This window comes from Aythya marila, assembly GCF_965140915.1.
Source record: "Aythya marila genome assembly, chromosome: 9".
NCBI classification, from domain to species: domain Eukaryota; kingdom Metazoa; phylum Chordata; class Aves; order Anseriformes; family Anatidae; genus Aythya; species Aythya marila.
The window spans coordinates 10,357,369-10,381,241 of record NC_139050.1 but is presented as its reverse complement, the minus strand read 5'-3'; the positions used below and the strand labels follow the sequence as shown (position 1 = coordinate 10,381,241).

Sequence of the window (23,873 nt, the reverse complement as noted above, 5' to 3'; positions counted from 1 at the left end):
CGACGAGTTTATCAAAACCAGTACAGCACTATGGGAAACAAGAAGGGCAACCCAGGACATGTCTGATTTGTCCTAAGACACCCAAGCATGGAACAGCAACCATAACAGCCTCAGACTGAATCAACCCAGCAAGGAGCCACATTTGTCACTTGAAAGATACACAAACTAAGACTTACAAAGGGATGCTCACTCACTCTTAAGGCCAAGCAATTTGGGCTGTATATACCAATAGCAGGGTAACTCAGTAAGAGAGAAAAACAAAGCAGTCAGAAGCAGCAAAGTGGACAGCAGATGTTCAACTGGGAAAGCCCAGCATGGATCCACACTTGTTCTGGTAAGACAGTACTGTGCAAGGCCTCCACAGCACAACCATCACCACCTGCACTTCCCATAGGCTCTGAAAGCCCATCTGGAGAGTAGATGTGAGCTCAGTGAGTTGCATGTCGTATAGGTGGATTCACAGCATTTCTTGGTCTTCCGAATGAGCTTCCTTTTGGCCCATTTTCTCATTAGTAACCCACTACTTTCAAATTCTGGAAGAGACTAGCAGTATTCTCTATCTTCCAAATGGTGCCTGGTACTCTTTTGCCCCCCTTGCAGGATGCAGACTTCTGTGGTGATTTTCTGCTAAAGCAGTCTGGGCAAAAGCATGACCACTTGTTTTATAGGCAAGAGTTATTTTCCCTGCTCATCTCCAGATCACCCTGGAGGAGACTGACAGCACCTTGTATAACTAGAGATATAATGTGTTACCCATGTTTACAGACTGGGCAATTGTTTCAGACATCTCCATCCCCTCAAGCAAAGAGAGACAGAAGAGATGGCAAGAGCTATGAGAGAGTTAAGTCAAGCAACAAGCTGTGTCTTACAGCAGACGTTATGACCTCATCTTACCACAGGTTAGAAATACCAGGGTATTGAAGTTGATTATCCTCATCATTGTAATCTGAGGAATTTGATACCACAGATTGTGAGGTCAATGATATCAATGTCCTGACCTCCTACTGCTGCACGCTCAGAAGATAAAAGGCTTGCTCACAGATCACTTTCCTGTTACACAGCACTCATGAGCCATCATCTCCTGATATATTGCCATTACCCGAAGAGCAACACTTGAAAGCAGGAAACCAAGGAAGCCAGCCTGAATCTGAGAAACGCATTTACATTAATGTATGACACTGCTAAACCACACAAGCAACTTAAAGAGTTAATTGTTTTGTTCAAGCCAAAAGCTGAGAAGAAATGGCAGTGAATTTGCACTTCCAGGATCCCACTAACTATAAGTCCAAGCTAAGACCAATGAGACAGTCAGACCAATACTGATGCATAACTTCCTGATTTTGCCTGCCGTATTTTAAACAATTTGGCATAACCTTCCTTCATTTGCATCAGTTTCCCTATCAATGCCCTTCATACCCACATGAAGACATGAAAGCTACAAGCACTCTGCCTGGAGTGCTTGATATCACACTGCAAGGCAAAGTTTGTAGCTATTTTGAACTTGGTGTTTGTAACAATTCCAAAACATCCCTTTGGTGCTGATTCACCGTTGTGACACCTCTGCTTACAGAACAGCACCAGCTGGATCCAGCAAGAGTTAGCAGGAGCTCAGGTATCATGGGTGTAAGATACACTGTACCTTTATGTGTTCCAAAGCTTTGTCCCACACTGACTGCTTTTCTTCAGTACTGTAGCCAGGCATGGACAGGATGTTGTGAATATAGTTGAAAACTTCTTCCTGTAAGGCATAAAACAATAAATGGTATAGTATGTTCTGCAGTGCTGTTAACAGTATTAGGTTTTGTTAAAGGAGAACACTTCAAACAGTCTTAGGATGACCTCAGGGCTAGTCCTCTCTTAGTCAGCAAGTCAGGATAAGTTATCTGCAGACGAGATTGTATGTCCCTAAATATCCCTAAATATAGTTCCTGAGGAGCTGCCAGGAGAAAAAAAAAAAAAAAAAAAAAAAAAAAAAAAAGAGCCAAGAAGACCAGAATTGACACTTTAAGTGTTAAGAACTATGGTTAAAGAGAATTGTTCCTCCTCTATTAGAAATATCTACCTCTTGCTTACAAGGAAAAAAAGACAGGACATGACTGTAACTAAAGGAATAGGCAAAGAAAGGAATATTTAACCAGAAGGTGGGTCAGTTTTGTTTTCCCAGCATATTCTTGAATTGCTCTTTGATATTTATCAGTCTCTTCCCCAGGTTCTCTTGCACAGCGCTCAGCACAGATACTCTCAAATACCACGTTTTTGACCACCTCACTACTATAACCTATCTCTTCCTACTGTTTCACCCACACAACTGTCAGCACAGTGTTTTCATAAGGAGCTGGTGAGATCAAGTTTGTCAGACTCTTCTCCCAGCTTTTGCTGGTAGTAGGGAAGAGAACACCTCATAAAAACTGCAGCAAATATGCAACTTATAATAACAGAGAAGGTAATTGCAAAGAGGTAATCGAGGCAAAAAGATCCTGTCAGGGAGTGGGGTATGGAGGCAAAAAGGAGGGACTGATGACAGAAACAAATATTGCCACTAGCAGTACTTGCAATAAATCACACCTTGTACTCAAGTTTTACATATTAGCATTGCTTAAATTGAAAGAAACCAAAAACTCCAAAGCTTTAAAAAAAAAAATCAGCAACACATGCTCATAAGCACATTAGCCTCGACTGTAAGAAAACTCAGCTGTAAAGAAAGACATTGTATAAGAGGATTATGACAGGAGAGCAGGACTGTTGCACTCTTTCACACCATTGCCAGCAGGACTGGCTGCACTGCTATGGAGAAGAAAATTACTCACCTTTCTCACTGGATCACGCAGGTAACAGCCAATGATTTTGTCATAGCGAAGCTCTCGTTCATACATAAACTCACAAATCTGATAACTAAAACGAGAAATCAGGTTTCACTAATTCTGCCGTTCATAGATCACTTTTCCACAATGTAGTTAGCTTTAAACTAGGCAAATCTACAACCCTGATTTGAAGAAATACACTGAATATGAGTTACCAATGTGTTATGTATGACACAGCTTCCTAGTTTCAGTTTTTAATAAACACCTTTAATATTTTGAGTCAGGAAGACTCTAGATAAAAATGAGTACAACTGAGGTGAAAGAAGTGAAAAGCCTGCTAAATAGCTTCATGCCATACTTTTTTTAGCTCTCACGTAAGTGGCAGAGCTGGTGATTCTGGCCCCTCAAAATCCCTCAATCAAGGAGAAAAAACTCCATGTGGACATTCAGTAATCCGCTTGATTGTGATTCTGATTCTCAGGTGCTGACAATGCATTTCTCAGTCTCATCAGGGCTGAAAAATTTGGTCTAGTAACTCCTTCTAGGACACAGAAGAACAGGTGTAGCATACACCACCACTATCTATCCCTCTATTCCTTTATAGTATGGTGGATTAACTCACATGGCATCCAGTTTGAAGACTTGGATGAAGATGTCCCCCTGGCTGACTCAGTCAGGCATGAACAGACACTTTCTGGATGGGTGAAGCAGCTAAAGGAGATGGTGGAAATTTTCAGCCTCTCCAGACGCTGCATTTTGTCTCTCCTACTCAATTCTAAAATGAGTACCATGGGGGTGGCTCCAGACACTTGTGTGCTTTTAAATCCACCTGTGGGCCTCACCCCAACAAGTAATCTCCATCTGTCAGTGGTAGAGCATTCAAATATACAACTATACCTTTGAGCAATGCCTGGGCTCTAGGATAGGAAGTGCCAAAATTTCTCAATCCCCACAGGGTTTCATGCTAAATATTCCCACCAGTCTACAGAAAGCATTGGTAAGGTAAGATGGGGTAAGTACACCCAGTGAGATAGCAGAAAGAGACTGGGACAGATTAAATATGAACATATTAAATGAAGCATATGTGAATGCACAGGGAAAATAATCCCAAACAAAGCTGCAAACTAGAAACATGGCATGTGGAGGAAAAAAGGCTTTGGAGGAGTTTTAAAGACAGTATTTATATATTGTGCATGACAACTTACAATTCAGCTTTTTCTGCCATTTGGATAAGACGGCTCTCTTCAAACTGTACTATCCCTCCTGCCTGAAGCAATTCTAAAAGGACCTGTAGATAATGAAGAACAGTTATTTATATTGCAGCAGTAGTATAACAGCCAGCGCCATTCAGAAGTACACTGATCCTGCTCCATTAAACTGCGTTTAAGACGGGGAGCATTTTACAGATTTTTTTTTTAAATTGATTGTGCCATTAGCTACAAAGGTAATGCATTTACACTGAACTTTCCCTGCCTCTCTTCTTATAGTTGTCAAGCCCCTCCTGGAAGCAACACTGGGGAAGGATGCTCCTTCACTCCTGCTCTGGACAGCACTGCCCAATTACTCCTTGTTGGCTGCCATTCCTATGCTAGGGAACTCTATTGGCATATAACCTTCCCTATGCTTTTCTGCCAGCATCCGTGCCCAGTGAGGCCAGTCTTGCCATACCTAGCACTTAAATGTATGTTTCCTTGAAGACAATTACCTGTTGCCTCTCTGAATGGCGGGAGTCATCATCTGGACTACACAGAAATTCAAGGACCTGTGCAAGGATGTAAAAGTCAGAGTGAGATAAGCCTGGTTAGCATAGCTGTTAGCCTGTGAAATTCTTCTGCAGTGGAAGTAAACAAATAGAATCAAACACCTGTCCTAAACTCCAAAATAGCTTTGGTATGCTCAAAAGAAATAGATAACCAAACCATGCAAGCAACCAGTTGATCATTAAGGTGCACCAAAGTCCAGAAGCATTCAAAATGAGCAGACTGTGAGCACCAGCAATGTCAACAGCAAATCAGAACACGACGGTGCGATTTGAACATACTCATCTATGAGCTAATCTCTACTTGATCCGGTAAGTCATATAATTCATAAAATCAAATACTGACGGCCACAGGAATCTCCCATTCAATTGAAAAGAGCAGAGGTGTTACTACAGTTGCTCCATCTCCTACAACCGTATTTCTCACATGATTCCAGCAGGCAGACTGAAATTCAGACCTTATTGTGCTTCTGTGGTCTCTCCTGTTCCATTTGTTTGAAAACGTAACTCCCAGCAAGATGCTACCTGCTTTATAATGCACCAGTCCTCCTAGGATTGCTTTACTCTACAGACCTGGACACATTTTCTTTGGTATTGGACCCTGATTACAATTTTTTCCACTCCACACAAAGGAACACTTACCTGGTCAAAAAGCGTCCTGTTCACAAACAATGTGTTGTTGGGTTTGGCAAGCTGACGGGCAAGGAAAGTAAAGAGACAGCCAACCTGTGATGGGGTGAAGTCAGAATTCTCTACCATCACCTAAGAAACATTAAGGAGGAGAGAGAGAAATAGAAATGCAAGTGATTACTTTCCTATAGGCAGCTGCAAAATCAATCAGGAGACTGCAACGAGAAAGCACTGTACAACCATCATGCCTACTCCTGCCTGAAATCTCCTGGTGCTAGAGCCTAGAGCTCAAAAACCAAGCTACCTTCCACGGCATTTAACTCTATATGGCCTGAAGACACAGGCCACATAGGATGTGACCTTGCTAAAGCACCTCTGCCCCAAGGCTGAAGAGGCTGGGCCTCTCTGCCCAATAATGAAAGGAATATTTCTTGCATGTTCATAAATTTTGGGGTGTAAAGGGGCTCCAAACAGCAATGAGGAAACCTACATTTTTCTCCATTTCTGTAGTCTGTGTTTATCACTGGATATGTGACAGAGTTTCTGAGCAGAAATATCACATGATGAAAAAAGACAAAATGAATAAGTATAGGAGGAAAAAAAGTACATTTTGACTTCAAGCCTCAGGCACTCCCCACTTCAGGTGTGGTATGCAGAAGAGCTGATCAAATGACTATGTAATGAGCGTGGGAAAAGTTTCTTTTCTCACATTAAATTAGTTGTTAGTCAACGAATGTCTTAAGAAACTTATGGCTGTACTGACTTGACTTGAAATTACAGAAAACCTGTATAGCAAAAAAAAAAAACACTACAAAAGGAGTTTGAAACCTCTGGAGTGTGCTCATCACCTGTCTAGCATGTAAAAAAAAGCGTGACATGTTCTTGACGCGATGTCTCATGCTTCTAAACAGAAAAAATCCCAAACCTAAGGGAATGTGAAATGACCCTGTTTGGAGAGTCCCCCTTCTAAGAGTAGGGAATTTAGCTGGAAGAAATCCATCACCTGAACAACTGTCAGCTAACATCTGAGAGGTGCTCTAGCAAAGGCTAGAGACAGAGCATTTCACAGTTTATAACTCCATTCAGTATAAGCTTGGGAAATGCAATTGATTCCTCAAAGCGACTCAGAGTTCTAGATCCCCATGAGAGGCTAACAGTTATCTTACACAACTGGAGACAGACGGGCAAGGCACATTAAGGGATTTAGTCCTGCTGTTTGAAACATCAGCTAAAGCTATCATTCTTTTTCAATCTTCATTTTCTGTTTAAAAACTCTATTTCATACAGGAGCCTGGAAGAGTGACATTAGCTAACAGCATTAAAAATATGGTTCACAAAAAAAAAATTGGAGTATTTTATTCATTTTGGCTTTGTTTTTCACAAGCTCGGTCCTTGTCAATCTTTGTGAAGGTGAAAATACTGGACCTCTGAAACACAGAAACCTTACTGAGGCTGCAGGCCAAACACATACTTTCTAAACGATGATATATTTGACAAAATTTAGATATGCTAAGTTTACGTTAGATGAACTGTTTTAACAGCATGGCTATTTAAGTGCTTTCTTTCCCAATTATAAACTTCTTCTAAATTTTAATTCTTATAAATTTATATGTTTTTTTCTAAATAAAAAGTCCCAAGATTTTTTAAATCTATTGAAAAGGAGAGCAGATTCCAGAGGAGATTCAGTCTCTCCAAGGGAGATGGAGTCCTCATAAGACCAAGATGTTTGCCTGCAGATGCATCCACTCCTGTAGCACTTCCCAGCAATTGCCCTCCTTTCCTCCCCTAGGAAACAGGGCTGAGTTCTATTGCAGGTGGACGGAATTCATTTGCTACGTGTCCTGCAGCACAAAGTAGGGCTGTGAACAACTTCACTCAGCCTACATCGTGCTGCAGGAGCACATGCCTGAGTAACTCCAGAACACAGCCGCAGTGTGCCACCTCCTGCTGGCAGCAGCTACAGACACAAAGCATGAGCTAACCCAGCACAGGGCTAACACATCCCTACAGCAACAGCCTGCTCAGCCAGGCTCACAGAAGTTCCCCCAGAGCAGCATGTCTCAGGTCACCAAACACAGCCTATTGCGGCAGCTCTGCCCCTGAATTCGCTCACTGGTGCCCTTGCTCTCATCCATCAATGATGACAGTGACAGGGAAACACTACTTATGATATGTTTATACATAAACAGCTTCCAAGTGGAGTTACTCATTATTAATGCTGACAGCTTTGAAGGGGAAACCAAACGGCATTTGGCAGCAATAGCTTTTAATGAGAACATTGTTAAGGAACACAGTCTGCAGATGACAAGTGATTTCTACAGCACCAGACTGATAGCTCTGACATTCCTCTTCGCTCCCATCTACTAAAGATAGGCCTGTCATTCTGGGCACGTTACATCCCAAACACAGCATTTACAGATACAGGAGCAGGGCTTTTAGCAGAAGAGCACTGGCACCCTGCCAAGCATAAGATTCCTGGGACATTATTTCTGCTCAGATAGAATGATGGAGCAGAATCAAATGAGAAGCAGATAAAAATGAACTTAGCAGTGCAGAAAGGAGGAGCTTGACAACAAAATACAACACAGGTGAAAGCACAGACAGGAATAGAGACCTCTCTGTCACCACGTTTAACGTCACACAGCTTCACTTCTAAATATCCAACCTCAGCCTTTGCTGAGGCGCATCCAAGTTTCAGCTCACCTTCTCAGAGGTGTCATCCAGTGCAGGACTGGAACCCCCTCCCCTAAGTTACACACTTTACTGCACAGAGCTGTATATAAGCAGCCAGATGTAAAGACAGGTTAATTTTTAGGCACACTCACTTTCAGAAGTATGTCCACAATTCGCTGTTGATATTCCACAGCTTGCTTGTCGTTCTTAAAGTCTTCAAAAGTCTGCATGAGGCAAAACAATGACATCTTGAGAACAATGCTCTCTGCTGCCAGCCCCAGAAATACAAGCCAAGACATAGCAGCAGCCATATCGCAAAGCTGTTTTTAAGTCCTTTCTGTGTGTGTTACTTAAACAGAAGGTTCCAAGATAGTTTCCTTTTTTGTAACTACCAAGACAGTTTTTTTCTTATTTAAGTAAATGTAACAGGCCCAAATAGACAGGAAATTCAAGACAGAAAGCTGACCCTCTATGCAGGAGAGAGATGTAGGTACTAAAACACACTTTACAAATACATTATTCTTGTTTTAGTTGAGCTTTAGATGGCCTGTTAGCAGTGCTCACTGTGTAATGTCAGATGTTCATCAATTTATATTTAAGGACATAAATGACTATTATGATCTCCTCTGACATCTTACAGAACACACATCAAAACTGTTCCTGTATCAAGCCAGTAAATGCTGGTTTACCTAAGCTCAAACTTTTTAATAGAATCTTGCAGATCATGCAACCACAACAAAGATGATGGAAGAACTGGTTTTGAAATTTCTTCTTGGAAGACATCAGTGGTCTCTTACCAGAGCAAGAACATTAAGGAATTCCCGAGTGTCGAAGTGCAGCAAGGTACGAATATGAGGGTAGACCTCTTCATCCACAGATCCCTCAGTTGAATGTAGCCGGATGAGAAATTCAAAGACCTGCAGTGAAAAAAAATCAAACATTTCCTATGGATTTCAGATAACTGATACTGCAAGCACATGGGAAAGCAGCAGCATTACCTGCTTTGCACTTAAGCTCTAAAACACCTTAGGAGCCCATCAGTGTTTGTTATTGAACAATGTTTCCTGACGGTTGTTAGTAGAGAAAAAATTCCCTTCCTTAGGCTCATCAACCAACTTGAGGTCAATCACTGTGCAAAAATTAAGGATCATACTTGGAGACCAAAGGGTCTGACATTAGATTAAACCCCTCCCCATCCTGCCACCTCTCCCCACAAGCTGTGCTTCCTTATCCAAGGCACAGCTCCTCTCCTTGTCAGCAGTTCCCTTGGGAAGAGCCAGCCAATCTGCCCCCACATTCTGAGGAGAAAAAACAGCACCTTCAGCAAACGTCATGTTCTCTCATTTACTCCTATTCGGAGTTAATTTTCCTGTTAGCACAATGGCAGTGAAGCCAGGAGGGGTTAAGCAGCTTGACTTTCCAACGCACAGCCTCCCTAGTGTAACCTGGTTTCCTTGAACCTGATGCGCACCTGCCAACTAGAAACTGGTCAGAAAACAAAGAAAACCAGACTGTAGCTAGAATGCTGGATTCAAGAATCAAGACAGAAAGGTGCTGCTCAAGCCAGACTCTCACAAACACTATCAGAGATTGTAACAAGAAGACATTGATGGCTCCTCCCCAGCACTGCTGCTGGGTATGCCTTTAGTCCTCAGACCTTGAGCCGCAGTCTGGTGCTGTGCCAGCTCCAGCACACATGCAGGAGACAACCGGTAAGGACCATGGGAGAGGGCAACAGTGCTTGGTCCAGCATAGAGGAGCAGACTGGCTTGCAGACCCTGTAAGGAAAGGGTTTGCAACAACCCAGAGCTACCACACACATACAGCTACAAGCTCTGGATTAGCAACAAAAATATCTACCTGATCCACTGTACTGCAAATAGAAAATGCAAAAAAGAAACCACTGCCTCTTCTCAAAACCTTGATATTCGAGTAAAACACTATGGAGCAAAAAGAAAATTCTTTTACTGGTAAAACTGACCAGAAATTCAGGAAATATTTTTATGAGTACAAAATGATGATCAGAAGCATCTTCCATTTTAAGAAATTCTTGGAGATGTCTCCCCAGAGGAGTTAAGCTTTGCCTTAGGCCAAGCATCTGACACAGCTTAAAGAGAAAGAAATAGCCAAGCTTGAAGGCTCTGATGGAAATGAGGAAAAGAGATTTACTTGGCAGTCACCATGCCAATTTTCACAACACGTGACCTGCATATCTAGTCATACTTTTGCATAAATTCACTGTGATTTTAAGTAGAAACTCTCCATCTACGATGAAACCATTATCAGCTATCAGACTGATAACAGTTTTCAAACAGAAGCTCATGAAATAAGACGATGGTTTCTTTTCTAAAAACCTCATATGGAAAAGTGTCCTTCCAAAAGGTTGCTTACCTGGTTTTTAACCAGAGGTACCAGATCTTCAGGAATATCACCCAGTGGATACGCACGGCCTGCCAAGCAGCAACTATTGAAAGAGGGGAAAGGCGTTTTTTTTTCTCTTAATATCTACTGACATTAAATAGATTGAGGAAAACAGTTAATTTTCAGAGCTAGTTTTCAAGATGCTCTTAAAACAAACCAAATAAATTTATTTTGTAAGCCATGAGACCAAGCACAGCAAAGAGCACTGCTATTAATACACAATAAGCCTATGTGCTGCACAAATTTGCATCTGAAGTCTGCCATTGCACTGCAGGAATAATAACAAGGAAATCTCAGGATTTCTCACAAAAAAAAAGTCTTTTAATCTGCAGTTTAGGAAGCAGAAGCAACACAGAAGCAAAAGTTTATGATCTTGAATAGATTCCAGAAAGAGGAACTCACTCATTAATCACTATTGTGCAATCTCAGAACGACCTCCTGCAAATTAAAGGCAATACAGAAAGCAGCAACAGAAAAGAGCTATCCCAAAAGGCTACAATAGAGCTTTTCAGGCTACTGACTTCTTGTTTGAGGAGCAGTGCTGCACACAGGACAATGGAGAAACCGAACTCTAAAGACAAAGGAATTGTCTTGGCACATCTGCAGTAACCTGAGCTCTAAGCATCCGATTTCATCCCACCCGTCTCTTCAACAGGATAGGACCCGAGGGAACAGACAGCATGAAGCTGCATCAGGGGAAGTTCAGACTGGATATTAGGAAAAGGTTCTTCACCAAGAGGGTGGTTGGGCACTGGAACAGGCTCCCCAGAGATGTGGTCAAGGCACCAAGCTTGTCAACATTCAAGAAGTGTTTGGACAATGCTCTCCGAAATATGACTTGACTTTTGGGTGGTCCTGTGTGGAGCCAGGAGTTGGGCTCAGTGATCCCTGCAGGTCCCTTCCAGCTAGGGATATTCTATGATGTGCAACAAGCCTTTGTAACTAAGTCAGCCGTATAAAGTAGCCATTGCTATTTTACAAAATACCTCAGACCTTGAAATACAGCATAACATTTTGCAAATATAATGAATTAAAATCTTGTACCACTAGGCAACACCACCCATATCCTTAAACAACCTTACCTTATATATACAAGCAGCTTGTTGCCCATTACCACCTGTTCATCTACAAAACAAAAATCATTTGTCACCTTTTCTTCACAAGGCAACATACAGAGATGCAATTGTTTTTCCCAACAAAAGTTAGCAAAATATCTCATCTAACACACACGGTTTTACACACAGTAAGTAGAACAGTTTTACAAATGCCACATAGTACTTGAGCACTTTTCTGTTCTCCAAGATCCTGACAGTACATACACATTTCCCTTTCACAATCTCTCTGTTGTAAGTGACCGGAGATGTTTGGAACACCAGAACTAGACACTCATAAAGGGCAATAATTCTGTACCTGTGAGAGACTTCCCAGCATTCAGCGGAGGAGCAATGACTTTGAACAGTTTCTGTAACAAGAAAGAGAGCAGTGCTCATGCAGTTGTAAAAGCTCAAATCAAAGATTCTGCTTTGTTTTAAAGCAGAGATCACTAGAGCATCTTCCCCAGAGCAGCTCTGCTTTCTCATGATGTCTTACAATTAACAGGAAAAGAGGACACCAGATGTGTCAAAAGATGTTTATTCTGGCTAATGTTACGACAAAAAAAAAAAAAAAAAAAAAGCTTTCAGACCATCAGATCTGACCATAAAGACAGGCCACCCTTAAAAAAAAAAAAAAGAAAAAAACAATGTTCAGTAGTCCCAGAAGTAACATTCAGAGCATAATTGACTAGCCCCGTTTCCTGCTCCTGAGAGTTCTGCCACTTTCAGGCTACCTAGCAGGTTCATCAGAGAGCCTTTAGTCTGGGAACACAGAGCAAGGACCAGTGTAAATACTTAGCCCTGGAAACCAAAAAAAAAGTTATTTGTACTTGTACAGCTAGCACTAGGTTTCTAAAAGTCCTTTTTAAAATCATGAACACCCAAAGAGTCTTGTTCCTGAGAAAATTTAATGAGATTATAACTGCTACGAATTGGGCAATTTAAGATTTTCACACTCAGATGCAAAAGGCTCTTGATTTTAGCACTATTGAGAAAACAGCAACAGTGCTTCCACAGTGAAGCATCTTCACATTATATCTAGAGGCTCCAAGAGCAATTGGTGCATCAGGCACATCTTCATGATCAGCAGTATCAACAGTTACAGCATTACATAGTCCTGTTTTTACCGTTGATTGACCTCACACAAGTGCTAAGAACAAAGCCTAGCTCCATGGTAGAAGCAGTCTTTGCCTTTTTTCTGAATTCTGTACACAGATAAATTCACCCTTTGTTTCCATTATTCTTTACCATGCATTAATACACTACTGTGTCAGCAGAACAGTATGAAAGAAAAAAGCATGAGGTGTTCAAAGAACCTCTCACACCTACGCTCCCACTAATCCCATTGTGCAGAAATTTGTTTCTAAGAATATTGTGCCACATTGCCCAGGCTCACTGTTGGAAACATGTTAAAAGACAGTTTTGCAATGCAATCTCTGTAATTCATCGTGTTATTCTCTTCTGCAGTTTTTGTTGTTTGTTTTTTTTAATTAACACAACTGAGTTTCCCATTCTAACTTTGCAGAGCATTCCTACCTCATCTACAATGCCAAAGGGAAATTTGTGCTCTAAAGTACAGTAACTACAAATTACTTCTCTACTGCATCTAGTTGGATAAACTGTAAGTCATATATGATTTCGCCCTCAGAATGAAAAAGAACAAGAACATCTGTACACTGAATGAGAAGATGATGTATTAGTTTGAAATGCTGGTTGTCACAAACAGTGCATGGTAAGCACACAAAACTCTCCAGCACTGAACTTCTTTCCTACCTCCATGGGGCTAATGAAGTCATTCATCCCACTGTTGTAGACGTAAATCATGGCATCGTAGAGACGGTTTTCCCAGCACAGAAGTACAACCTGAAGAGAGACAGAGCTATGTTCTATTACAAGTTAGTGACCAAAAGACACCAGAGATTTGGACTACAAAAGTTTTCCATTAAAAGGTGGCACCTTGTTTCCACATGCTACCTTGTGCTTAAAAGCATAAGAAGTGTGCCTCTGCAACTAGGGGATATTGTCATTTATTCAGAAGAACTCGATACAGCACTCATTACTGTAGCTCACCTGCTGTATGTCTAAGCTGGTGATATCCATATGCACAATGCAAGCTTCCATATTTTCCAGCCTGTTCTTGTCTTGGAAGTGAAGCAGCAAGTCTTTCATCACTTGAGCTGTGATTCCCATCAGCTTATCACTCAAGATATATGGCTCCAAGCACTCCAGAAAGATGCCTTTAGCTACAGAATTCTCACTCATCTTATCATATATCTGATTAAATAATAGATCCCTAGGGGGAAAGAAGTGTTTAGTTATCAAATAATCTTATTAACATCTTATTACTTCTACTTTCTGAGGGCTCCAAATTATACTCTATTCTGTTTTTCTTCAGCTCAGCAGCTGAATGCCCCGTTCATCTCCCATGCAGACATAAGTCATAGGCAGCTACACAGAATAAACCTGCTATGGATGTTGCAGCAGAAAATTCGCTGTTAGAGGAGAAATGACGATGACAGGAAAATCTATCCAGACAGATTCTTTGTTAAGGAGGTGGTGTGGGGGAAATTTAGAACCATTTTTTTCTTCCTCTATAAAAAATTAAGAGGGATTTTCTGTTTTGAGTACTGAATACCCTGATTTCAGCATCAGTCTTTAAGCATTCCTCTAAATGGAGATGTGTTATATGACATGATGATGATGTGCTGTGATACGATTTCTCTAAACCATGCGATATTATAGGAGACAGCACTCAGGGCTACATGGGTCAGTGGCCTACCCTGGGAGAAAACACTTGCAAACTTGGACTTACGTGCGCTGGAGTAAGAGGCAGTAATCAACTATGACAGGCACCATGTCCTGTAGGGAAAAAAAAAACACACGTAGAAAAGCTGTAGCAACTATCAAAGATCCTGCCAAACAGTGCATCCTGCACAGCACAAAATGAAGCCTGGCCAATACAGCACAGAATCAATGAAGTTTTTGAGTCAGCTGGTAGCTTGCACAGTTGCAGCTTTTCCAACCACAGTTTGCTGGGAAAGGGGAACAAAGTCACTTACATATTGCCACTTTCACACCCAACACATGAGCATTCATCAACAGGTCACGGCTGTTACACAAGTAACTTTTACAGCAAAGCTGTGTCTGAACAAAAATTTCAGAAAATATATACAAGAGTCCTCTGGAACACCGTACCTGAAAATGTTGCTCCATAACCTGGATTTTTCCTTGGTCAGGACATTTCTTCAAAGTCCGATCAGCATAATGGAGAAGGATTTCAACCATCTGCATTAAAATAAACATGAAGATTCACTCTCATCTTACTCTAGAGGCCCTACTTGGTAGCACATTTAATAGCCTGACTTGGGGTTGGAAGCACTGAAAACTCTGTTCCGGTTTGGGCATGAACTACTGTGGGAAGTAACGAAGAGAGGAAAGAGGCAATAACTGTACTCAGGGCACAGCTGCCAAGACACAACTGCATGAGATGGCACAGAAGCAGCTCACTGGGATACTGAAAGTCTACACTAACTTCAGCTGACTGAGGCACTGGACAGCCAGTCTGCCAGCACATTCTGAGGCAGATGAACCCATCCTGAAGCACAGGATTCATCTGGGCCATGTTTTAACCCAAAGCTTAACTTACAGTATCTTAAATAGCAAAATTTATTTACCTACAAATACAGCGTGCATTAAGAATAAAGTATGACTGAGTAAATATTGCAATAATCATTTATTTTAAAAACCCATCTCAGAAACCCAACCCTATTCAACTGATTCTGTTCAGTTGTCAAAGTTTACTCCATATATACATGATCAAAGTTTCCACCCTGAGGGTAAGCAAGTTACATACCCATGGATACTTGACAACTAAACATCAGAAAACTCTGAAATTACCTGCAAAAAGGGTTTCTGTCCACTGTGAGTGGGCAAGAGACTGGATTTGACATCTCAAGGCCTGGATAATAGTGTCATATTCTGCTTTGCTAATGCTGTGGCATTTATTCCCACCTTAACCTAAAAGGTATTTCCCCATCTCTTATAAAATCCTGCTCACAATCATAGCAAGAATGGCACATACACACTTTCTAGAGCTAATACGATTAACTTCTGGAGGACAGAAGTCACTCCTTCCAGGAACAAAACTAGCATCATATCAGCATACATGAAAATCTAGTTAGGAAGAGATCAGTGACTCACCCTGTCTGCAATGACTGCTTTCCGCTTGCTCGTGTCCCCAGACAAGCCTAGAAAGAATGAGGGGAGAGGGAGAGTGGGGAGGAAAGCATTTCTCATCTAAGGTACCATAAAGGAGACTGTAAATCCCACAGTGTAGATGTCCACACCACTACCCTTGAGATACAGAACTGCAAGCATCTAGACACACAATTTTGTGATCTGCTTTTAGCCCATTCTTCTTCTTAAGGTCTTACTCTCTCAAATTAAAGACTGTTCCAGCACAGGAATGGCAAGACCAGATCCGAGTGCTGTTTGACAGAAGAAACCAAGTTTAACGTCAAAAGAACAATTAATGGAAGGCTGTCAAAGCCTGTATAACAGACTAATTGCTGGAGGATGCACTGATGTGAAGAAACTGAATTTAGTGCACTGTAATGACAAAAAAATCTCAAAAGCCATCTCAGAAGACAGTAATTATTTTGAAAACTGAAAAACTATCTGCTTAATTACATTTTGTCCAAAAACAATCTTCATATACTAGCAATTTCACAGCAGAAGGACCTTATCCTGAGAACTGCAGAGTCATTTGTTAAAACCATCAAAAGTTACTTGCTGAAAATCCTCTGTGGCCAGTCCAAATCAGACCACACAAGCAGCAGTTTCCAGCAAAATTAACATGTTTCTCATAACAAGCTAAGTGCTCACAAAACATTGTCCCTTATAGGAAATTTGGTGCCAAAACCCAGCAGTACTTTCAGTCAGCTATACAGTCAGAGGAAACCTCAATGAAAATACCCACTTGACAGCATCACTGAAAGTTACTTACAGGTTACACTTGACCTTCAGAAATATTTTAGGATTCAACACTTGGATCCATCTCCTTCATGGCAAAGTGACAACTGATAGGAGGTACAATACAGACCAGGTCTGATTTTCATTTGAAAATAGGTGGCTGCTAAAGGTATGACTCTAAAAATGCCAAATCAATCCATTATCAAGAGTGCTGTTTTTGCCAAACCCAATGCAGCACATTCTACTTTCTCATCTTTATTTCAATTCCCTACCCTTGTTATTTTTTTCCCCTGGAACAATGATTTCAGTACATGCCTGTTTTTTTTTAACAGATTAAAAAAACCCCACAGCAACAACAAGCCAAACTTACCTACTACAGCCTTTGCTTTGCCTTCATAAAAGGACCAAGCAAGAGCCAGGGCATCAGTGAGACGCTCTTGTTTCAGAAGGTGGTCAACTCTCTAAAATAACAAGTAATACTGGACCTTAGCATTAAAGAAAAGATGACTGCCCCTTCGTATGTGATACCATTGTTTTCCAGCAGTGGGTCATGAGTGCTGGCAGCAAGGGGTCAGGAAACCTCAGAAGCTGTCAATACACTGCAGTAAAGGCCAATGTCTCAAAAAAGATTCTCTCACATGTATGTTTTCTGCTGCACAGTTGAAAGGGACTAAGAAATGTCAGGCGCCAGTACATTGAGAACCTGAGAGCTACATTTTAGGTCAACTGCTTGATGGAGACACAGCATCAGCAAGCATCTGCAACCACTAAGAATCAAAACTTTCCATTCCCCATCCCTGCCTCACCACTTAAACACAACACAACTCTGCCATGCTTTCAACATAAAGATGAACATCCTACTCCCTTTATTTTCTTCTGAGCTCACAATCAACAAGGACTGAAGTAGGTGACAAGTACTTTCTATTTTAAGGAAACATTAATACATATGGTCAAGCACCACTACTCTTGATATGTTAAGTCAAAATTTTAATAAGTACTGTTTGAAAGAAGAGAGCCTGAATCTCAGACCAGCACTTTGTACTGTGGCATGAAGTAACTCTCAGCTTCACACCCTAATATGTCACATACTTGATGACAGCACTTCAGTAACTCCCCTACAACAAAGAGGAATACAACAGATACCATATAGTAATGAGCTTGGTTCACAACATGTATGTTGCGACTGACTTTTGAATTTTAGGAACTAAAATCTAATACATAAAAACTCTAGTATATAAAAATCGTGGTTCAAAGCAAGACTTTTCACTAGCTGAGGTGATAGTGAATGGCAGGAGGGAAAACTAGCAGAGGAGAGTGATCATCATAACTAAGTGCAACAACTGCATAAAAGTTCAATAGAGACAAACTGGTCGTATTTTGTTAAAGGTCCTGGTACAGTGTCACATGTAGGAACTCATAATTGTGGACAAGTACATGAAGTGCAACACAGGTAAGCAAAAAAAAAAAAAAACAAAAAAATGATGGTCACTGCTTAGAGCAGAAATTGTGAAAGTAGAAAGAGGTGACCTGAAAGCCCCCATTCACATTATGATTTGGTAGACTAACTCAGCACAAGCGGAATTTATTAATGAACTTTGCTGATGACCAGCTCTCAACATATAATATGGACAGCAGACCAGAAAGACAGAAGATAGGATAATCCCTAAAGCCAGGTAATAGAAGTACAATGCAGTCCGATGGTACAAGCAGTTTACAGCAGTAATCAGCCTTGCTGTTGCGAACTGGTGAATCTCAGGAGTGCCACAAGCCACTGACATGATGTAGCCAAATAGCAAATAGCAAAGTGAGACCCAATGACGTACAAGTTGTAACATATCTAACAGACAGGGAAAAATCGGATGCCTATGGGAGTGGCAAAACCCTACCCAGAGTAATATGCATCAATTTATTTGCATATGTTCGAGAAATTGAGCGTAGAGGATGTGCAGAGAATGGTGATTATGAAAGAAAGAAAGAAATGGGTAGGTAGTCTTACAAGAGGGTGATGAAATATTTGCTTAGCCTTGCAAAACAAAGTCTGAGGGAGAACATTCATATACTAAGTACACTGTGAAGTGATGACCCAGAGAGGCAAAAACTGCTATTTAACTCAAGTGAAAAAAACAGCACAGCAACAGAAAGACAAACAGATCGCTACGAACTTTAATTTGGAAAGAGATAGGATTTCAGCTGCCAGAGAAATAATGATCCAACACAGCTTCTAGCAACAGAAAGAAGGATCTAAAAATCCAATGAACTTTCTAGGTAACCTTTGATAAGTTTCATGATGAAGCTTCTGCAATAGCTGGAAACAAAATAAAGGGAATTAGATTTCTTTCCATTCCTGTATCCTTATCTGGCTGACAGAACGCTTGCACTGCAAAGTCATTCAGTGCAGTAACTCTGCCACACTAAGTGGCAGAAGCTGAAACATCACAAGGCATTATATGCCTCACTTGGGAGAACAAGGTCTGTGTCTATTCAGCCTGCAAGTTTATGCAAACAGCAGTCCCATAGCATCCCACTGTGGAAAGCAGAGTACCTACAGTGCTGGCTGTGTGTAGGGGTACTCAACATAGTGCTCAGATCATGCTTCCCAAATGCTGCAGCTCCCTCCCTCCTCTTAAGCTGTATTTCAGCAATTAAAACCTACTAAGCTGTACAGTTTTTCTCTCAACCTACCTCTCTCCAGCTCCTCAGTGTCATGACATGAACAGACTAAAAAAGAAAAAAATATATTTATTACTTAAAAAATACTCAATTAAAAAAAAATATTTACTTACAGTTGCTCATGCAGCCTGTGGTATCCCACAGACCCACCACAGCATGCTGGTACAAAGAAATCAAGCTAAGTAAAGCAACCTTCAAACTTGGCAAGGCAAGATAAATCACATGCTTATATTTAACAGAAATCATCCTTTGCACAGCCTCACTTCCTTTTCTACTTCAACGTGCCATCCTATAGCACACCTCTCTCTGCCTTTTCTGTACTGTAGGGCAGGAAAAGCAAAGAGGATAATCCTTCTATCGTTCCATGCAATGCAGAGTTTCCTCTACCCTCTTATTTTCTTCTGTTTACTCACTAGCACATTTAAGACAGAAATTGAAGCTTAGGACAGAGGAGATGTCAGTAAAGTCATGCTAAGTCTACCCTGAAACAGCATGAACCAAGGTACTGTGAAACTGTGACACCACATAACTAAGCCCATACCTTGGGCTAAGACCAAACTGTTGCCCATTTCTTTAAGCCAATGATGCAAGTACAAAAAGAGCCCAACCTTGATTCGTGTCTCCATAGAATAAAAAAAAAAAAAAAATCATCTTGCCTTTCTCCAAAAGATGAGCTACTATCAACAGCAAATGTCTTGCATTTCCATTAAAAATTCCCTGCATTTACCTTAGTTCCCAGGTAAAAGATCTGACCACCACAGCTGCTGATGGACTGATAGCAAGCTTTCTCTCCAACCAATGCCTACAGAGAGAAGAACATCATGCAAATCAAACTGCTTTTTGTTTTTGCAAATTTTCCCAAGATACATATATATATATATACTTGAATTTTGTCATTAAGAAATCATAATGAGGACTGGGAAAGAATAACACAGACTGCTGGGCAATAGTAAAGAAAAAGGCTCTTCTATCATGCCCTCCTGCTCATGTATGCAGCTTAAAGTGCTGCTGAGCTCTGGCTGCCCAGAAAACACAAAGGAGTCATAAGGACCCACCAGCAGTGCTTTGTGCCTATCCTCAGGTAGCAAGAAAGTTACAGGGGCTCCTTCCTTGGGAAGATGTGTAGAAGGAGCAAAACCAATTCAGAAACAGTTTTTCAAGCCACATGACTGGCTTGAAAATGGTAATATCAGGTTTCAAAAATCCTTCTTTCCAAAGCTCCAGGCTCCTCCACTTAATGCATATCTCAAAGAGCTACCACAAGCACCGTTTGCACCCACCAGTGCTTCGCTGACATTGCCTCCTGTAGCCAGCGATTTGAAGTGGCTGCTGTTGTAGACCAGCTGAACTTCTGGAATCTCTATGGTCTCCAGTTCCTCTTGTGTCTGACGATCTATAACATGCAGCTTCTCCACACTGTCCAGAAGCACTGCTGTCCGTGAGTTTATCCACTGAAAAGGCAACAAATCGCATGTTTCAGCAACACACGGATAATTAGAGACCAATTAAACAGGCTCTGGACATATCCCTCAGTATCAACACCAGAATGTCTACAACCACCAATAACTTCGCTGTTATACGTGATCACAACAGCACCCACACGTAACTGCAAAGGTGAAGATGGGGCGTCTACTTCTAGAGTATCAGCTTTAACATTGAGAAAAACTACAAGGACATTTTTGCAGAGAAACACCAGTAGACAAATGACAATCCTCCAGAGTGCTTGTCCTCTAGGTGCAATATTTATGCTCTAGCACACTTTCTACCCAAAGGTCTCAAAAGCATGACTACTACAACACCTGTTCTCAAATGCCTTAGGAGTTAAATATAGCATCCAGAGGCATTAAAAACAGAAATAGTACATCCAAGTTTAAATCAAAGCCTGTCATCCAGGTTCTTCAACCTCTACTTTTATGATCAAAGCTCAGCAAATAAAAAGACTTCTTTTTTTTTGCTTTTACATTTTTTTAAACATTAACATATTTATTAAAAATTCCAAATTGCTTCTTCAAGGCAACCTGGCCTCAAACACTTCCAGAGATGGGGCACCTACAGCTTCTCTGGGTGACCTGTTCCAGTGCTTCACCACCCTCACAGTAAAACATTGCTTTCTGATGTCTGATCTAAACTTAACTTCTATGAAATTGCAGCTGGTATGGATGCCCACATTGGTATTTTGACCTCTCATGTTTTGTTCTGTATTCTGTAAATGTGTTTTACAGTTGAGCATTTTTGTTGTTGAAATAAAACAATCATGGTGCTTTAGCAAGCACACATATGCAGAAACACTACAATTTTACTAAGCTAACTACAGTGTAGTTAGTTTGCATTCTTTTATAAAGGAATAAAAGTTTTGTCAGATTCTCTCTGGCTCTTGAAAGTATTTTCTTAACAAAGCTACTCCCTTCCCCAGAAAGGGCAGTATTTTTGCCTACATGCTACTATTTTTATTTGTATTCCTTTTTTTTTTTTTTTTTTTTACCCTTTTAATACTACTTGCTATTTTCCATGTGCTAATTTTCCATGTGCTAGTTTTCCAGTGAGTCCTGAGTTTAAGACTATTTTCAGTTACTGAAATCCAGATAAATACAGCCAGTACTTCAGCTAAATACAACTAAGGGCTACTGAGGCACATTTACAAGAGAACTAGTGAAAAGAAACAAACAAAAAAAAAAACAGCATTGAAACTTACAGTGAAGTTGATGAGGTCATAGTGTAGATGGAGCTGCTTCTGCTTAGTGACATGTATTGCACCAGTATCATCTCTCTTTACCTGAAAGAGAAGTCAGACAAGGCTGAGAAACTCAGACATTCTTCACCTCAACCTCTCTATTCCCAGAGTACATCACACCAACTCCAGGAGCCTGCAGCTCTCCTCGGACAAGCAGGCTGAGCACGCAGGAACAGTGCACACGGTTCTGAAATGGAGAGTAACGTCCCACCTCCAAAAACACTCAGGTAAGTGTGGAAACAGTAAAGGACTGGCTCTGAGTAGGGAGCAGAAAAATAAATGCCCTCTGCTGGATTAATTTTAAATCATTTGTTTGCAATGCAGGAGATGTATGCCATAAACCAGCAGCAGTGCATGTGCTCAGGGAATGGTTATACCTCTCACCTCTTCATGTACTGTACAAAGAAATTCAGTTTCTAAAATGGGTGCAAAACTCCAGCACTTGTACAGAGAGCACTGAAGGACTAATTTGCATTCAGTGATGACCAATGGGCTCAGCCCCAACCAGAATAATGAACTCAAGGGAGCTGTTACAAAGACAACTCCCAGTCAAGGCTTTCAGTCACTGTAATTTAAGGAAGAAAAGCATTGTGCAAAGAAAAACAAAGGTGTTTTTTGTTGTTGTTTTGGTTTGTTTTTGTTTGTTTTACACTTTGACATTTTGAAATGCAGCAAGAGGGACCTGACTTGGCTGCCATTTAATGATCTATAAGCAGAGAAGCACCACAGGCCATAGCTGAACTAGGTATCTATGCACAGGCTGGTGCTACTACATGCATGACCAGCAAGACAGGATCATTGTAAATCCACACCCTTTTCTTTCTCCACAGAGAAAATAAAAGTTTACCATGAGAGAAGACAGAGGAGGAAGAGGTTTTAATCCATACATCACATCTGGTGCTTGAGCAAAGCTCAAGGTCCAAGATAGCAGCAGAGCTTGGAACCAAACCTAGCAGTCCAAAGCCAAAGTACTTAATTTTCTGAAACCTGAGAATTGCCCTCATGTCGAAATCCGCCATGAAATCATCTTCAATAACAAAAATAATCTGCATGTATAACTTTACCAGTGGCATGCCTCAATTCATATGCCAGCAGGACTTGAAAGTTTTTGTCTCTTAGTAGTTTATTCAAGTTTTCCAGGCCCATGTTTTAAAAGAAAAAATAAAATACTATCTCAAATTCACATGCTCTCCTGAAAACAATACTCATTATTTCAGCTCCAGGGGAAGCGAAATGAGGTCCAGATCAACACTTCCTTCTGCAATACACAAAACTCAGCCCAGGAGATTCTCAGGGATGGGCACCACTGCTTGCTGAAGAACAATGACCAACCAGTTTGTTCTCCCAAGCCAGTTGCAAGCTGCAGACATCCCTAGCATGCACAGATACTAGACTTCCACTCTGGCTCAGTCAACTAAGCAACAAGTAACTATCTGAAAAGCAGTATAAAACATTGAGGCTTACCAAAAGAAAATGAACAACATCGCCTCGACAAAATGCAAGCATGGGGTTCACAGAGTTCTGTACAGCCACAAAATGCCACGCCAGAAGAGGGACACTAGAAGGGTCCATCTACAAGACAAAAAGCACAAACGATATTTAAGGCAGAACACATGATGTTCCTCAGATGCTACTCACTAACTTTGCCAGGTATACATACAGGCCATAAAGCAATGTCCTGGTCTACTGGCAGCTGAGCAGTAGCTCGTGGTCTTCACTCCACCCCATGATTTACAGGCAACATACATCTCTTGGCAAAGTAGATGGCCAGTCTGAACATTTGTGTCCTAGCTATTTAGTGCAGATCCAGTCCCACGTGGACAGAAGGACTAGTGCAAGCTGCAGCTCGCTAGCAGCCTTGTCCTCAGTTCTCCCAATCTAACATACTCCATGTCTCCCCACAGCTGCTTTTCCAAAAGGAACTGTACCAGTGACTAGTGAAAGCAAATAATCAAGAGCTCAGAAGACAGTTCAGTGCTCTAGCCCCACACTGTTTCCGCCCTGCAGTTAGGGGTTCTACTGTATGACTGAGTTTGTTTTTATGTACAATGTCCCCAGTGCAAGGTGATTGTAGCCATAATCCTGTCCCATCTCTGGGAGCTTCCGCAGCAAAAACAAGAAGC

The 23,873-nt window shown here is 41.1% G+C and overlaps 1 protein-coding gene across 1 annotated transcript in view; it reads right to left on the bottom strand.

Annotated features, from left to right (window-relative positions):
• Positions 1-23,873, bottom strand: part of VPS8 (VPS8 subunit of CORVET complex) — a 75,150-nt gene that overhangs the window by 34,070 nt on the left and 17,207 nt on the right. The window contains exons 12-32 of the mRNA XM_082766875.1: positions 23,215-23,322; positions 21,712-21,792; positions 20,300-20,470; positions 19,747-19,821; positions 19,032-19,067; positions 16,720-16,810; positions 15,579-15,625; positions 14,574-14,663; positions 14,191-14,237; positions 13,449-13,671; positions 13,152-13,241; positions 11,695-11,746; positions 11,367-11,409; positions 10,255-10,327; positions 8,661-8,780; positions 8,016-8,087; positions 5,203-5,322; positions 4,507-4,563; positions 4,007-4,089; positions 2,808-2,892; positions 1,640-1,738 (exon numbers count right to left, since the gene is read on the bottom strand). Of these exons, the coding sequence (XP_082623001.1) occupies positions 1,640-1,738; positions 2,808-2,892; positions 4,007-4,089; positions 4,507-4,563; positions 5,203-5,322; positions 8,016-8,087; positions 8,661-8,780; positions 10,255-10,327; positions 11,367-11,409; positions 11,695-11,746; positions 13,152-13,241; positions 13,449-13,671; positions 14,191-14,237; positions 14,574-14,663; positions 15,579-15,625; positions 16,720-16,810; positions 19,032-19,067; positions 19,747-19,821; positions 20,300-20,470; positions 21,712-21,792; positions 23,215-23,322 (1,863 nt within the window). The remainder of the gene's footprint in view (positions 1-1,639; positions 1,739-2,807; positions 2,893-4,006; positions 4,090-4,506; positions 4,564-5,202; positions 5,323-8,015; positions 8,088-8,660; positions 8,781-10,254; positions 10,328-11,366; positions 11,410-11,694; positions 11,747-13,151; positions 13,242-13,448; positions 13,672-14,190; positions 14,238-14,573; positions 14,664-15,578; positions 15,626-16,719; positions 16,811-19,031; positions 19,068-19,746; positions 19,822-20,299; positions 20,471-21,711; positions 21,793-23,214; positions 23,323-23,873) is intronic.